Source organism: Myotis yumanensis, unplaced genomic scaffold, assembly GCF_028538775.1.
Source record: "Myotis yumanensis isolate MYYU_CA2020_CCGP unplaced genomic scaffold, mMyoYum1.0.hap1 SCAF_17, whole genome shotgun sequence".
Classification (NCBI taxonomy): domain Eukaryota; kingdom Metazoa; phylum Chordata; class Mammalia; order Chiroptera; family Vespertilionidae; genus Myotis; species Myotis yumanensis.
This window is the reverse complement of record NW_027223768.1, coordinates 8711795-8727126: the sequence shown is the minus strand read 5'-3', so window position 1 is coordinate 8727126 and position 15332 is coordinate 8711795. Positions and strand designations below refer to the sequence as shown.

General features: G+C 50.0%; 1 protein-coding gene across 3 annotated transcripts in view; it reads left to right on the top strand.

Moving 5' to 3' along the window:
- NGF (nerve growth factor) overlaps nt 1–15115 on the top strand; it is a 49161-nt gene extending 34046 nt beyond the window's left edge. For 2 of the 3 annotated variants that reach the window (XM_070395975.1, XM_070395973.1), the window contains exons 2-3: nt 7467–7590; nt 14225–15115. In XM_070395975.1, coding sequence (XP_070252076.1) covers nt 14237–14962 — 726 coding nt within the window. In that variant the 5' untranslated portion in view covers nt 7467–7590; nt 14225–14236 and the 3' untranslated portion in view covers nt 14963–15115. Of the gene's footprint in view, nt 1–7173; nt 7264–7466; nt 7591–14224 lie in introns of those variants that run through there. The other variant, XM_070395974.1, reaches the window with a different exon arrangement.
- Nucleotides 15116–15332: the final 217 nt, after the last annotated feature.

Genomic DNA, 15332 nt, shown 5'->3' with positions numbered 1-15332 from the left:
TAATACAGGGTGTCCCCCGAAATGTTTACCCACTTTGAATGGTTATAAAGTCAGTGTTGATTAACATACAGTTCACTTGAAACATTTAAAAGACTCTACAGACAGGCATAATTTTTTCCCGATGTTTTCAAACTGATGGCCGCTCTGGTCCAGGCACTGCTGATAACGTGAAGCAGTGGAGTCATAAGCATCAAGAATCATTTTGTTCAGCATGTGTGTGTCCTCAATTTGTCAACTGCTGCCAGTTTTTTACCGTAAATTTTATCTTTTATGTATCCCCATAAAAAAAAGTCTAGCGGCACTTTAGGATAAATGTTCTTTCTTCAAAGCTTAGTCTGGCTTCACCCATTATTTCAAATCCGTTAAACCTGAAAAGGAGTGAAAACTAAGTGAGGTATCAGCTGTTAAAGTGTGTATACATTTTGGGGACACCCTGTCTTTATGTAGCACCAACAAGGTGCCAGGCACTGAGCTAAATGCTTATTCTATTTAATCTTCTCAATAGCCCAGGGTGGAAGGTATAATTATTCTGATTTTTGAGTGGAGACATCGAGGCACAGAGAGGCTAAGTCACTTGCTAAAGGTCACTGAGCTGAAAACCGGTGGGGCTGGGATCCAACCAGCCCCAGGCCTCGAGCCTCCATTGGCCCGGCTGTCAGGGAAAGCCACTGGACCGCAGAGTCATCAGTGCCCTTTCTTCACGGCTCCAACGTCGAATTATGTAAAATAACAGCTGAGATTCTGAAGTTAGTTTCTATTTCTCTGAGTCTTAAACATCCAAACTTACCTCTTTAGAAGCAACGGGGTGAGTGGCTGATATCTCTCTCTCTCCCTCTCTCTCTCTCTCTCCACCTCCCCCCACCACCACTATCATGATTGAGTAGGGAAAACTTCTGCCCCATCTTTGACTGTCTAATTGCCCACTGTGCCGGGTCCCTGGAGACAGATGCACTCTGTGGGCCTCTGGTGAGCTCCGGAGTGAATTTCCTAGTGCGGAGTGTTTATTCTGTTTATGTCACGGTCAAGTAAAACCTAAAGAGAGAAACACTAGAAGACTGGGAATGTTCTGAAATATGATTATGTGAGACTCCAGTGACTTTAGGAGGGACGGCAGGATTCCACCTCCCCTGACCTTTCCTCCCGAGACAGTAAAAGAGCTGGTGAGACTCCCTGAGGGAAGCTTAAGGATACCCACCCAACAGCCCTTCAGGGCAGTTAACCACACCCATGACATCCCCGACATTCCCTCATCCGTTGTGTATGTCCCTGTGTGGTAGGAGCCCATTGGGATGGGGATGGTTTCAAAGCCATGCACAGGGAGCAGGAGACACGGTGGCAGCTGTCACTCCAGAGTGGTGGGGAGTCAGACGGCATCTGACGTGGCCTTAGGACTCAGTTTCCCCCCGGGGTGTTTGGGGCTGGCTACTTGTGGTCCTTGTTCTCTCGGATGCAGGCTGGTTGAGATGCACCAGTTTTTTGCCGTGACACAGAAATGCCCTCGCCTCACGGACATTTTTAAAGGTAAAGGCGGCATTCTACTGGAATCCTTACATTCGAGTCCCATAGCTTGTCCTGCATCCCTCTTTTAATGAAGGGTGGATTGCCTGCCTTTTTTTAAAGCCCCAGAACACTGCGTCTGTTAAACCAGGATTTTTCCTGGTCTTTCTCAGGACTATGAATCTTTAGCTTGTCTGACTTTCTTAAATTACATCTGAATTGCATTATAGACTTATATGTTGTAACATTGCTTGACCCATTGCTTGGAAAACATACCACACACTGAGAGGAAGAGGTTAGCTCAAGAAGAGCTGAGGACATTTAATCCTATAAAACAAATAGAATAAAGGGCTTGGATCTGAGTTCATGTTCACTGGCAACGTTTTGTTTTCATTCATGTACATATTCCATCCCAAGGGGTCCCCCGAGGTCTGCAGTGGGCTGGGGACCCCGATAGGTGCTGGTATTATTGGATATACACTTTGACTCCAGCCAACCTGAGAGTCCGTTTTTTCCCCCAGTACTTCTGCCTGTGCTTAGTCCCAAATATGGAAACAACAGGCAGGGAGAGGCCAAAAGCAGAGCTGAAATGGATCTTTTTCTTGTGGTTTAAGGATCAGCCGGTTGGAACCAAGGAGATGTTTTCTTAGGGTCACAGAAAAGTTTGAAAAACTATTCGATTGCTTTTGACACTCCCATGGAGATTACAGATTTATTACTGGAATTTGCTAACTTGATGGGCTGCACTACAATGACTGTTATTTAGCAGCATATTCCTGCAAAAAAAAAAAAAATGTATTTACTGCCCTCAGCTCTATAATAGAAGGTCGCTGTGTGTTTCATGTCTTATCTTCACCACGTTAATGCTGGAAGTACCCAAAGCCTTTCTGTGGTGTTGGCATTGCACAGCTCAGGAATCCAGTCAGGGAAATGCCACACAGACTGGCCCACCGCACGCCCCAGAGTGTCATGCGCATTCCTAGCAAATGCTCTTTGATTCTGCAGCTCAAGGTCAATCAACCACAATAGCTTCTTCCTTGAGCTGCCTGACTCTCTTGGGAAATGCCAGGAAGGGTTTTGTAATTTATCCCAGAATCTCCGAGAGAGCCATAGGACCATTCCTCTTTTAGGGAAGTGGGTGGCAAGGCCCTTTAGAACTGTGATTATTGAAATTTCCAGTGAAAAAGAATAGTGGTTTTGCTGAACCTTAATGTCTTCCTAAGTCCTCGGTGCCAGATGCACTATTTTCCTACTGGATGTGCCAAAACCACTAAATAGTTAAAACACATCAAATCATCTCAAAATGGCCAAAATTGAATTTTTTTCCAAAAAAAAAAAAAAGAGCTCCTACTCAGCAAACCTCACAGTCATAATCCATAATAGAAAACTTCTGATTAGGCTAAAAATTAGGAAAACAGACATGCAACGCAAAAGACTCCAAATGTTCTCTTTGTGTAGAGGCTCAGAATAAGAACCAACAGACAGAGGAGAGAATTAAAGGGGATGGTTACAGCAGTGAAAACCACAGCCACAGCACAAACAATTATTACGCCCTCCACAATGTGTTCTTAAGCTCTACATTTTTAGTGAGTTTTCCCAGCTCGCAGACCACCAGCAGGTGGAAGCCGGAGAACGGAGCCTGCTCTTCACACCAGCGCTCTAGCATCTTCCATGTGGTGTGAGCTGCTCTTGGAACCGGCCATTACTTCTAAAGAGTCATCCAAGAGAGCTTTTGGGTCAAGCGTCCCCAAATCTTTGGTATTAAAAATGTCAGCCAATAATCCTTGGGCTTAATAATAAGCTAACCATAGCTCCGACATCAAACAACATTTTAAATGGCATGCAAGGAGTAAAAAGAAAACCTTCCAATTCACAAATGTCAATTACATCTAGACAACCAGGGGTGGGGGGTGGAGGTGGGGGGGCAGCAGGGGAGATAGAGACAGCATCCCCCAGAGAGTCTGCGAGCTATATTCTCACACCTTGTTGCCAATAATGTGACCACACCTGCACTTTACATTTGCTGAGCCATGTTAATTTCTTGATAATTTCTCTTAATTACTAGCTTATCAAAGTCAATGTCAAGCGTCCCATTCACTGAACAGCAGTGGTTCTCAGCCCTGGCTTTTCCTTGGGATCACCTTGGGAGCTTTATAAATAACTGAGACCCAGGTGGCCCTCCAGACCAGTTAAATCAGAATCTCTGGAGGTGGGACAGGTGTCAGGAGCTCCTAAAACTCCCCCAGATGATTCCAGCGTGTGGCAGGGTTGAGAGGCACTGCCATAGAGCGTTTGGGGTGAGGGAGGGCAGCAGAAAGTGGGAGCCAAGAGGGAGGTAGAACCTTCCACAGAGTGCGAGCATGGAGGACTCTGCAGGGTGCTGACTGAAGTTAGGCTGCTGTAGCTGAGCCAATGCCCTTCCCTCCTGATAAACTACCAGCAGAGGGTCAGCGTCCTTCAACTATGTATTGATTAGATTTTGAACAACTTGCCATTAATAATCTAAGCTTCTTGGCTGCAGTTGACCAAAATATCACTGAGGCCTTAAGAAAGTGAAGGGAACACTGAGATAAGCATCAACAGAGAGGACCATACCAACAGGCTTAAACTTGGGGATGGGAGGGGGTGCATTAGAATTTGCATTTCCAACAAGTTCCTAGATATTGCCAATACTCCTACTTTGAGAATCACTGCTGTAAAGCATGAGACCCAGGATAGGAGAGGGCTGTCCGGGTCTAGGAGAGGCACCCCAGACTTCACCAGTATCCCTTCGTGCCCTACAGGAAGGAACAGAGCGTGGTCCCGAGAGGAGCTGGGATTTATTCTCGTGCATGTATAAAAGTGTGAGAGCCATCTGATGAAGGATTACCTCATGAGAACAGACAGGGTTTTAAAAATAGAGATGCCTTTGGGTTGTTTGTTCCTAATATTTTTGCATTAGAAACTGGTAATATTTAAATCAGATTTAATTTTAGAGCCCCAACCGCTACTAGCATGAGACTAAAAACAATGGCAGTCACGTCTGTGAGAATCATCTCGTGTTGCAGTGTCCTGGACAGTGGACTTCTCTCCCCAGTAGCGAGCCACCTGTGCCTGCACTGAACAAGAGAAGGCCGAAGGCATGGGAGATGCTGGCCAGGGTCTCAGACACAACACTCAGGCATGCACCAAGGCAGCGTGGGCCAGAGAATGCAGAAATAGGGGCAGGGAACCTTTTGTGGTTGGTCTATAGCTGACCCCCAGAAAGGCAGGTGTGCTTCGAGGTTGTAGCGTTTTTTTATTTACTTTGAACTTCACTCTTCTTCTAATCTTCTAGATTGGAGGCCATCCTGGCATATAGTGGAATGTCCAGAATATTTCTAGTCACCCTTCCTTCCCTGGTTGTTCCCTAGATAAAAAGTGGGGGCTTTTTGTGAAATTGCAGCCAGTGGGCGGGCCACAGCAGTGAACTCTACAAGCTCATAGGCACCTACTTCTGTATAAGGCCCAGAACATACTCCTCTCACCTCTCCCCAAACCCCCTGTGAAGTCACGTTGGACCTCTTGCCAGTTCTTGAATTCTGGGGCTCTGTGATGCCTTTCTTCCCCATCTTCCCTAATGAGCTCCTATTCATCCTTAAGAACCCTGCTCAGATGTTACTTCCTCTAGGAACGTATGTCTCTGGTGAGTCTGGCCAGGTAAGACTAAGTCCTCCTCCCATATCGCGCCCACTACCCGTCATACTTATCGCATTGTGCTCAGTATGTGACAAGTTCCTGTGCTGGCCTTTCCTCGCCTCGAGATTATTTGCTCTTGGAGGTTAAATGTTATTTTGTATTATTTGTGTCCCTAGCACCTCACACAGTAGCTGGCATGGCACCTGCAAGTTTAATGTTTAATTAATGGAATGAAGGAATTCCAGGGTTTGAATGGGGGAAAGCATTCGTCGAGTACGCAGTAGGGATGTGGGCTGGAAAACATTAACGCTCATCGAGTCACAGACGATCAGAGCTGGAGGGGACCTTTGCTATCACCTGTGGCAGTTCCTCGTCCTACGTCGGAGGAAGCTCCTTAAAGATACTGAGTGACCTACGCTAGAAGGAGAGCAAACTGGACCAAAACAAAGCGTTTCTGGTACCCTGACATATGTAATATTTTCAACAATAAAGATTTTCTTAAAAAGAAAAAAAAGAGTGTGGACTAGATCAGATCCCCTTTCCTACAGGTGATGGAACCAGACGCCATGGTGCCAACCTCTTACCCTGGGGCGCATGACATCCGCACTCTCCTGTGCTAAATCCAACCCAGAGAGAGTGGAAATGTTCTTTGCTGCAGAACATAACCTTCTTTGAGAGTCTCTGAGCAAGTGTTCTTCTCTAGGCCTGAACCCCAATTGAGTAGGAAGGTTTTCCTGGTTCTTCCAAAGCAAAGAGGCTATTTTGAGCAAAGTGGGTAAGGAAGAGGAATGGATGCACCCTGGTTCATGGTTCTAGCAGCAGGAAGCCCTTGTACCTCTCTGTCCTCGGCTTCTCTATGTGAGGGACTTGGGGCCGCAGTGTCTTCATTGATATTTGCTTCTGTAGCACAAAATGAGAGGGGGGTTGAAGGAAGGTAACTGGTGGGGATCCACAGTAGAAAAAGACTTGAAAAAGGCCCAGGGGAAAGGAGTTTGGGGCGTTGGAAAGAGAATATAGACAGGAAGGGTAACAATGTCATCCTATCATTTTTTTCTTTTATTAGAGCTGCCACACCCTACAACTTCTGCAGCAGACACAATAGTTTAGTCATTCATTCATTCATTCATTCATTCATTTAAAAAGTGTCATGTAACTCTCCTGCTTAAATCCCTTCACTCCCTTTCTATTACCCTTAGGATAAAACCATGGTTCCCAGCTATGTCCCTGCAGACCTGGCTCCTTCTACCGCATCCCAACTCATTTCCTAGGACGATTCCCTACTCACTCAGCAACTTCAACTTGTTTCTGCCGCAGGGCCTTGGCACTTGCTGTTCCTTCTGCTTAAAATGCCCTCTCTCTCTTTCTTGTCATCCTTCAGATCTCAATGTGAAGGCCACTTCCTCAGAGAACCCTTCACTAAGCATCCTGTCTACAGTAGCCCCTCGCCACATGCCCGCTGTCATCACACCCCACGTATTTCCTTCATGGCATAAGAAGTATCTGAAGATAATCTTATTTATTTACACAAGACTATAAGCTCCATGAGAGCAGAGACCTTGTCGTCTTATTCACTGCTGTGTCCCCAGCACCTACTGCTTGGTACACAGTAGGTGCTCAGGAAATACTGCTGAATAAATGAGTAAAGCACCTATACATGAAGTTTACACAAGTGAGAAAATAGAAAACTTCCATTGCTTCCAGGAACTACAACCTAAAACTGGGTAGCATTTTTTTCTCCTTGAATGATCTCCATAGCTTCTGATTCCTGGAATTTGGCTTGTGCAATGGTTCTTGAGATTCCCATCCCAGTCCTGTAGAGCTCTCCATTATCTGTCAAGTGGTCAGGTTGCCTGGATTTTCACCAAAGCACCAATTTACTCACAAGTGCCAAGACTTTTCCTTCTGTGTGTTATCTTAGGCTGGTCCAGGGTTGGGTCTACTACATCTACATGTGTGTGATGCACAGAATAATATCCGTGTTGATGCTGGATTCGGGGTCTGTTGGAGCAGGAGTCTGGTGTGGGATTGGAAGCACCTATGCTGGGCATAAGATCAGCCAGACTGTGTCCCAGCAGAAACCAAAAGCGCCGGCACAAGATGCCACCATAGGTCTGTGCAAGGTCAGCCCCAAGCAGTTTGGGAAGCTGGGCTCTAGCTCCTTTCTGAGCTCTGATGCTGATAAAATCCCAGAACGCAGGGAAATGGGGTTTGTCCTGTTGGCACATCCCTCCCTTCCTGCCTGGGGCACAGCTCTCCATCTGCCTGAGAATGTGGCAAAGTACCCATCTCATGCCAGCTCTTTCCTCCCACAGAGTCCTGGCCCGTGGTCGTGCAGTCCAGGTGGCTGGATGGCATGCTGGACCCAAGCTCAGCTCAGCGTCCGGGCCCAATAACGGCTTTTCCAAGGAAGCAGCTTTCCGTCCTGGCCACACTGAGGTAAGCGCCGGGGGTGTCCATCTCACCGTGGTTCCTGGCTCTGGAACGGCCGGGAGGGCTAGAAATGAGCCCCAGGCTGGGGAAGGGGCAGTGGATCCCACTGCTGATCATAAGGCCTACCTCCAACACATGTGACTCTCCTGGCCCGTGTGGGAGAGGAAGTCCCTGTGCTCTCAGGGCTTCCAGGGACATGCTGGGAGTCTGAGCGCCCACCACTAAAGTGACAGGACACAGGGCCTCACATAGACAGAGAGCACCAGTCAGACCTTCCACGCAGCTCCTGCTCTCTCTGTGCAGGCAGCCTTATGAAATGCGAGGTCCTTGATCACTCCCGTGCCCTTGGCCATGGAATGGAGTGAGGGGAGAGCCCAGATGTGGAGGCAGAGGCCCGGCTCTGAGTTCCTTTCCCTCCAGATATGTGCCCATGGTCCAGTTACTCTCACCATGTCTGCTTCCTCCTCTACAAAATGAAAATAACAAGGCCTACATCCCCGGCTTGTTGTGATGGTTAATGAGACAGTTAAGCCCAAGAGATGATAATAGGATCTCACCTCATTCATTTTAAGATGTGTCTCTAAGAACAAGGATCGGTAGATTCTGTTTCCATTCTGCCCTGCAGTGACCAATAAACCCACAGGTGCCCGCACGTGCCAGCGTGTTCAGGCTGCTTATTTCCACCAGGGGCATTTTAAGTGCTTTCGGATCAAGTTTACGCGAGGCCCAGAAACCTGATAAACTAGATTTTAAAATAACTAAGTATCCAAATGTTTCCTGGTATCTGGATTTGTGGCCTAAGGAGGGTAAGACGTACGGTCTGTTGAAAGGAATTTTCACTTTGATGTCGGGGGTTGAGTAAACCTAGCCCAGGACCCCAGCAATTACGACGTGTGTGGGACTTCAGGCCTCTGTCCCCCGGAAATTGCTGAGCAACGTCAAGGGCCCACCTGTGGAGCCCGCCACTCACTCGCTGCATAACCCCAGGTCGCTTAGCCTTCAAGGCCCATTGCTCTGCTCTGTCAAGTTCAACGATGGAGCTGGATGAGTGGTTCTCAAAATGTGGTCCCCAGACCAGCAGCACCAGTATCCCCTGGGAACTTGTGAGAAATGCGGATTTCCGGGCCCCACCCCAGGCCTACCGAATCAGAATCCGGGGGAGGGGCCCAGCAGCCTGTGGTTTAACACCTTCTCCGGGTGACTCCCATGCACTGCACCTCTGGACTTGAGACCCTCTGACGTCCCCTCCAGTCCCCCTGGGAAAAGCTAGCAAAGGGCTGGGTGCCCTTCTCCACCGCAGCCCTGGTCGGGGCTACCTCCCCGGGGAGCTGAGGAGCCGCAGAATCCCTCACACCCCACACAGGCCCCGACCACTGAGAGTGTCTGAGTCTACAACTGAAGGCGGCAGCCGCTTACATTTACAGCGGAGGCCGAGTGTAAAACAAGACATGACCCTTGACCCACTGTCATAATGTGGCGAGTGAGATGGAGGAGGAGGAGGAGGCTGGATTTCCTCAGCCGCAGGAATTTCCTCTCACTAACACGCAGTGACCTTGGCTCACTGATGCAATCTCTGGCCCGAGCATCACTAAGAGCTCTTGGCGCTAGCCCCGGGAGGCGGGAAGGATCTACTCCCCTCCGCAACACACCTCCGAAGGCAGGTGGCCGAGCCTCCCCGTGCCTCAGCCCTCCAATTTGGGCCAGTGGCTTAGCTCTGTCCAGCAGCTTCATCCCCTATTCAGATGAGGCCAAAACCTAAGCAAAGCTCATTCACCTGATGCCGGAATGTCTCTTCTTATTGCCGGGTGTGAGGTACCCCTGGCCCAGGAAGAGACAAAAGGGTTGGGCAGCCTGTTCGTACCTGGATAAAAGGCACCGGTGGGTCCCCGCACTCTTAGTCATTTATCTTCCATTCTGGGAGGAGCAGGGCAATCAGGGAGCATTCACACATTCAGCCTATCTTCACGGCCCCTCATTCAGCTCATGGAGCTCTGGAGCTCCGCTTAGTGGAGCCCTGGTCAGGATTGTCATCATTTCAAAGGTTGTTATTAAAAATAATAAGATGAAAGTCCTGCCGGGTTCACTCCAACTAAGGAGAGAATGTTCTTTTGTAAACTGCATTGTGCATTATATCACTGAAATAGAAAACACACTCGTTTCTTTTTTTTTTTTTTCCTACTGATGATTTTTTTTAAAGGAAGACTTTTTTAGTTTAAAAAGATTATAAGGGCACACTATGGTAAATAAAATAAATATTTTTTAAAAAATAACACCTTTTCCTCTGAAACTCAAATGAGAATATCTTCAAATCTTAATGAAACTGTCTGTCCATGATGCAAATCCCCGCCGAGAGTACACGCCACCAGGCCCCACTGCTATGTGCGAACGGTGGGCTGAGAGGGAGCATCAGCCTGTGAGAGCTCTGCCAAGGCCGCTCAGCAGAGCTGGAAGCTTCGTGCAGGCAGACCTCATTGTATCACGCTTCGCTTTGCTGTGCTTCCCAGATATTTCGTTTTCATCAGCATCGAGGCAAGACCCTCCACCAGCAAAATATTACCACTCGCTGAGTGAAGGCTCAGATGGCGGTTAGCATTTTATAGCAATGAAGTCGTTTTTAATGAAGATGTTATACATTGTATTTTTAGACACAATGCTATTGCACACTTCATGGACTATAGGAAAGTGTAAACATAACTTTTATGTGCACTGGGAAACCAAAAAAATTGTGTTATTTGCTGTACCGCAATATTCGCTTTATTGTGGTCGTTTGAGACTAAACCCACAATATCTCCAAAGTGTGACTGTAATTGCTTAAACTCAAAGAAGGTCAGACTTGGAAGCTACCTTAAATGTTACCACTCAGATGGAGAAGTTAAGGAGCACTGAAGGGACTAAGAGTGGGGGGACCCACCGGTGCCTTTTATCCTGCCACACACTCAGATTCTTAGAGGCGGAGCTAGCTGCGGGAGCGAGGTCACCTGACACAACAAAGATGAACAGGATGTTCTGCCCTTGGGGAGGTTGCCCTCCAGAATATCGGTCGCCCGGTGGTCCTCGGACCACTGGCAGCCCATGAGGTCCGAAAGGTTGGCTACCACTGCTCTGGAAGGAAGGATAAGAGAACACAACGGTGACAAGAGACTGGAGGAAATGCTTTTAGAATGGAGAGGGGGAGAGTTTGTCTCTTTGGAAACAGGAAGAGCTCCCCAGTGGAGGTGGCATCTTCGTTGGGTGTTAAAAGACAACAGGAAGGAGTCCAGCCAGCAGAGATGGGAGCAGAAAGACACAGGGAGGGGCGGCGGGGAGTATGCCTGGGACAGAAGAGTCTGAAGGGGCCAGTGGTGGGGAAGCGCAGAGCAGACGCTCCGGGGAGGAGTTCTGTTTACCCGGAATGCTAAACGTGTGAGGCAGTGAAGGCGGGCAGGGCCTGACGTGCGGCTGAGCAGTCCCACTGGCTCGTGAGACAACCGGCTCACCACTGGGTGCTCAGAGCGGGCTGATGTGCTCAGAACAGCACCCTAAGAAGGTAAGTGGGGCGGCCAGGGGTAGCAGGCACTGGGAGAAGAGAGATGAGGGCCCAGGTATAGAGGGGAGAGATTACAGTTTCAAGAGATGCTCCTGAACCAGAACCCACAGGGCTGGAGGGAGGGCACGAGACAAGAGCGGAGTCCGGTGCTGAGCCCAGGTCCGGAGCTGGAGAGTGAAGGACAGTGGCCCAGGCATGGAGAAAGGGGCATGCGCAGAAACACTCGGAGAAGGATGGGGAGAGGGGTCCGGAGACAGTAGCCGTGGAATGGCTGCGTAATCAGCAAGGGGCCCCCAGTGGGCTGCTGCTGCTGAGGAAAGAGGAAGAGGTGATGGCCCTAAGAGGGACTGTTTCAGATGCCTCGCGTTTAAGATGTCCGTCTCCAGGCATCGACAACATAGCAATTTCAGGTGAATCCTTAGAAGAGGATGAGAGCACCAATGGGGAGACTCGAGTGAGGGGGGAACCCCTGGAAAGGGGAAACAGGGAGCAATATGGCCCTTACTGCCATCAAAACCCTACAGTGTAGTCCTTTCTTTCATTTCCTTATCCAAGTTCTAATTAGGGTAGAGAGGGATGAATATCAGTTTCAGTTCTTCTCCCTCCATCTACCCAATGAGAGATACCGTGTACTAAGAAGCAGAGAGAAATGAAGCATGAAAGGGAGCCAAAGTAAAGGGCTTGACTTCGCTGCCACCTGAGTGATGAGCTCTCTGACAGCCGCTGGGCATGGATCGGCCCGTCCACTGGCCAACAGAACCAGGCGTGGTCAGCAGCCCAGACTCGCCCCAACCCCCTGCACGGCCGGCTGGAGAACTGGAGCAAACACGAGTGTTTTCAAAGTGACCAAAGAGAAAAGAATGTGATGGTCTTGCTCTTGGTATCTGATCAAAGAGCTGTTTTCCAGATGCAGAAAAGCACGGTACTGAGCGGAATGCATCGCTTTAAAGCTGTAGGAACGCTGGGTGTGGCCACAGGCACAAAATCCAGACATGAGCTATGGTGGACAGAAGGCAGATGGGGAGCTGCCCTGGCCATCCCCGTTCACTCTTCCGTCCCTTCTCCCGATAGTTGTTGAGGACCTATTACATGCCAGGCACTGCCCATGGCCCTGGGATATTTAAATGCAAAAGGCACAGCTTCTAACTCGCTCTTGGGGAGACAGGCGTGTAAGTGGTTATCCGCAGCACTAGGAGGGTGGTAGGGTTATGCGCAGGCAGGCGACGAGGGAGGCGCCCACCCAGGGATGGAGTGACTAGCTGCTGTGACACAGCTCTGTCCCCCAGGCACAGCCAGTGGGGGGCCAGGCTCCAATCATTACACTTTGAAAGAAGCCTGATGGAGGTAAGACAAGGTGCTATGACAAGATGTAGACGGAGTGAGCTCGGGGTGCGGAAGAAGCAGCTATATAATTCAGAAAGATGAAGTCTTTGGCCACAGGATATGACAGTGAGTCAGCGTTAACGCGGATTTTATGAGCGCCTAATTAATCCTATCAACAACCCTGCGAAATGGTGTTTATTGCCCACTTGTATCAATAAGGAAACCAAGGCTCTGAAAGATTAGTGACTTCCTTTTGTTAACAAGTAGCCAAGCTGGGAATCCAAACAAGGTTTTCTAACCCCAGGTCCAATGCAGAGTTCTTTCCACTACATTGATTTAGTAGGAGAGAACACACACACACACACACACACACACACACACACACACTTCTGAAGTTGAGTATGGAAAGAGATCACTTTTGATTGGAGTGATCTGAGAAGGTCCCAAGACGCAGGTGGTATCTGTGCCCGGCTGGACAAGCAGGCAGGGAGCAGAAGGACCCATGGGCATGGGGAGGAGAGGTGGGGGAAGGGATAGACTTAGAATCTGAACACCCTCTACAGGGGATGCTCTTACCCTGCTAAGAAGACCTGGGGAAGCTTCACAGAGGAGGTGACAATTGATATGAATCTACGCATATGAACAGAGGCTCACCAGCTCAAGAAGAGAGCTAGTGCCACAGCTAATTGAACCGGGTGGGGGGGTGGCTGGTTACTGGTGGGCAACCACATGCAGCTCGGAGCCCGTCTGGCTCATGCTCAGGGCTTGCACTGCCTCTTGGGGAGAGACAGATATGCCACTTGATCTCTTCTCATTAAGAACAAATAATAGAAAGAAAGGACATGTTGAAGAATGAAGGAGAAAGTGAGGGAGGAAGGAAAGCATGGAAGGGTGGACTCGCTCCGTAAAGGACCAGGTTTGGATTCTATTTCTGTTCCAGTGTGTGTGAGTGGCTTTAAGCCTCTTGGTTGATTTTCTGTGGATCACTTTCCTCATATATGGGAGAAAGAGGACAAATCCTAACCTAACTCACAAACTAATGAGAAATTAGAAGTGAACATATTTGAAAAGTTTCACAACAACGCACAGAGAGGGAACGTTATCAGCGTCACGTCATAGGCGAGGCCTGCGGCTGACCAGACGGGCTGGCTGACTAAGATGGTCTCAGAGCCACACAGCTTTTGCCAAACACGATGCTTCATGGCTTCATAATAAGTGTTCAGAGTCACGGGATCTCAGAGCTAACACAGTGCAGCTCTGAGGAGGGTGTGTGTTCTTGCTAAGGCTTCCGGACATGTCCCAGGCAGCCCTGCTCACTGCCGTCCGGGGAGTCAAGCTGTTGGGCAGGACAGGGAAGAGGAGGCCCACTCACCCGCTGCCTCCTGGTGCACATGCCTGTGCACACGCACCCGCTCACGGCTGCCTCCAGCTGGCAGGCAGAGAGCTCCAGGGATTCTGTGAGCGATGCTTCCACGTTCATACCAGGCCACAGGGCAGACTTTCAGGGCCTCTGCCCCTTCCTGGAAAAGCGCACCCCTGAGAGGATGACCGCATATCCGGGTGTCTGAGCCAGGCCTATTTATGCCTGTGGTCCCAGTGTCATTGCTCCTAGCACCCCCTTTCCCTCTCGAAAGTGTCCAGGCTGAAAGTAATTTCCAGGGTCCCCTTGCCCACGGCCTCCTGAGTGAAGCCTCCTTGTGATCCTCTTGGGAGGCCGATTCTGCGCGACCCAGACTCTGCCTTGGTGCGACAGAGCCTCCGTGCGTGACCCTCGTTTCTGCCTCGTTTCAGGTGCATAGCGTGATGTCCATGTTGTTCTACACTCTGATCACAGCTCTTCTGATCGGCATCCAGGCAGAACCACAGGCAGAGAGCGATGTCCCAGCAGGGCACCCCGTCCCCCAAGCCCACTGGACGAACCTGCAGCATTCCCTCGACACAGCCCTCCGCAGAGCCCGCAGCGCCCCAGCCCGGGCGATAGCCGCCAGGGTGGCAGGGCAGACCTGCAACATCACTGTGGACCCCAAGCTTTTTAAGAAGCGGCGACTGCGCTCACCCCGCGTGCTGTTCAGCACGCAGCCCCCGCCTGTGGCCGCGGACAGCCAGCCGCTGGACTTGGAGGCCGGTGGTGCGGCCTCCTTCAACAGGACTCACAGGAGCAAGCGCTCCGCGTCCCACCCCATCTTCCACAGGGGGGAGTTCTCGGTGTGCGACAGCATCAGCGTGTGGGTGGGGGACAAGACCACGGCCACGGACATCAAGGGCAAGGAGGTGATGGTGTTGGGAGAGGTGAACATCAACAACAGTGTGTTCAAACAGTACTTTTTCGAGACCAAGTGCCGGGACCCCACTCCCGTGGACAGCGGGTGCCGGGGCATTGACGCCAAGCACTGGAACTCGTACTGCACCACGACGCACACCTTCGTCAAGGCACTGACCATGGACGACAAGCAGGCTGCCTGGCGGTTCATCCGGATAGACACGGCCTGCGTGTGTGTGCTCAGCAGGAAGGCTGGGAGGAGAGCCTGACCGCACACCAGCCCCGCCCCAGCTCCCTCCACTCTCCTGGGCCCCTCCCTACCTCAACCTGTAAATTATTTTAAATTATAAGGACTGCATGGTAATTTATAGTTTATACAGTTTTAAAGAAATATCATTATTTATTAAATTTTTGGAAGCATCCTGTGTGTTGCCACTCCGGTCATTTTCCCCAGGGTGACCATCCGCAAGTCTGGGGCCGGCCGGGGTGCGGGGAGAAGGGAGAGGTTGTCCACAGCAGCCCCTGGCTCCCCTGAAAGGCCTGCCTGGAGCCCTCAGCCCACCCCAGCCGGCACTACTGCTTCCGGGAAGGCTAACTGGTTTCAGATATTGGCCCACAGTGGACGTGATTAGGAAGGAA